Raw genomic sequence first — 1,835 nt, 5'->3', positions numbered from 1 at the left:
ATTTTTCCATTTCTTTGATTCGTCTTCTTCGTCGTCGTCTTCTTCCGGTACAGGAACCACTTCCGGTTTCTTCCCGTTACCGGCGTCCTCTTCCTCTCCTTCTGCACCGAGGACCTTCTCAAACTTCAAGGCCTGCTTCCGGAGCCGCTCGTTCACCCGGAAATCCCGTTGGACCGCCCGGTTCAGAAAATACTTTGATTGTTTATCCGCACTGTCTTCTTCCGGTTCTTCTTTTTCGTCCTTGCGTTCCCATAGGGCACCGGTCTTGATTTCTGTACTCATAATGTCTTATATCGGCGCTTACTTGACCGTACTCAGTGAAATGACACAATATGTGGAGTTTTTATACCCGTTCGCGAAATCAGTACCCCAACGATCTATTCCAAAATCAACCACAAACAAATATAAAACGATTATTCCTTAGTCGCTTCTATCTTTTTACATTCAGCATCTCGGTCAGTGTTAAAGTATCAAATGAGCTTTATTGATTTTTGGCTCGCACATTAAGGACACGTCGACTTGACGATTTATTCAGCAATGGCACATTGACAAAATTAAACATAGATTTGACGTGTTCCGGAAACGCAATCGTGAATAATTTTCCAATATTGACAGCCTCTGGCAATTATTTGTTTTATCAATGAACTATCTTTCCGTTTTAATTGCCGTAATTTGTTTATAGATGTCGTTGCAGTTGTATCGATTTGTCAAGAAACTTTTTGATCAGCCCCTTTAATAGTTTGAGGCAGTTTTTGAAAGTTCAATTTACTCACGTATCTCTTTTCCCCGAGGGCCAGACCACACAACATGCTGCATTTTAGCCGAGATGCAGAATTTAAATAGTATGACCACCAAATTTGTCAACAGACATAAGTATATTGTTCTTTAAAAACATGACCATATGCTACCATTTGTATTAATGATAGTCCGCTTTTCATTGAAAACATAAATACAACACAGATGTACCCGGTAGTTATAAGCTAAATAGTCTACACATTAAGTATTAATTGCGTTTAACTTGTTACCTTTTTCTCCGCTAATTTTTCCCATTTAGGATCTATATCATCGTCATCTTCCATTTTGGAAACGTGTGTCCGTATTGTTGTCGTCTGCGGCACATTGATCAACATAAGATACAAGTAAAGGCCACATCATGCGTATATCCAACGGTGCGTGTCTAAATAAAACAGCTGTTTACGTGTATCATGTTTTACATGGTATGCAAGAAATAGCGAAACCACCGAACGCAAACATTCAATTAGTGTGGACAATTACACTGTTAACTCATTTATGCCTAGTGGGCTCTCCCATCCTTCTAAATTTGACAATTTATTTCAAAAATTAGGGATGTCTAGTTTTTAATTTTTCTATATTTATAATATTTCTTACATAAATTCCTTTAAGCAAACAGCGCAGACCATGATGAGACGCCGCATCATGCGGCGTCTCATCTGGGTCTACGTTGTTTGCCAAGGCTTTTTTCTAGACGCTAGGCATAAATGGGTTTAAAGAGACCACCCACGCATACCTCCGTCCCCCCTACCTCCAGATCATGCATTATATATTTGCCTATAATACATTAGCCGCACTTTGTGACAACTGGGCTTTCTCTTCTAAGAAAAACATCCAATAAAGGGGGACAGTGCACAGGTGGTTAGCGTGTGGCTATGATATTAATTAGTGAAAACATCATTTTGAATGATAAATAATCATATTATAACGAAAAATTAACTTTTCTGAAAAAAAATATTTCACTATCAAATATATATATAACAAGGTATGCAACTCAAAATCACCCCATAACGGGGTGCATCGCTTTGAACAGCCATATCTTC

At 38.6% G+C, this 1,835-nt stretch overlaps 1 protein-coding gene across 1 annotated transcript in view; it reads right to left on the bottom strand.

Moving 5' to 3' along the window:
- Window positions 1-1,166, bottom strand: part of LOC127831006 (translocation protein SEC62-like) — a 15,901-nt gene extending 14,735 nt beyond the window's left edge. Inside the window, exon 1 of the mRNA XM_052355982.1 lies at window positions 1,026-1,166. Coding sequence (XP_052211942.1) covers window positions 1,026-1,130 — 105 coding nt within the window. The 5' untranslated portion in view covers window positions 1,131-1,166. The remainder of the gene's footprint in view (window positions 1-1,025) is intronic.
- Between the last annotated feature and the right edge of the window lie 669 nt (window positions 1,167-1,835).

This window comes from Dreissena polymorpha, chromosome 5, assembly GCF_020536995.1.
Source record: "Dreissena polymorpha isolate Duluth1 chromosome 5, UMN_Dpol_1.0, whole genome shotgun sequence".
In the NCBI taxonomy this organism is placed as follows: Eukaryota; Metazoa; Mollusca; class Bivalvia; order Myida; family Dreissenidae; genus Dreissena; species Dreissena polymorpha.
The sequence above is the reverse complement of the archived record's forward strand: the minus strand, read 5'-3'. Positions and strand labels throughout refer to the sequence as shown.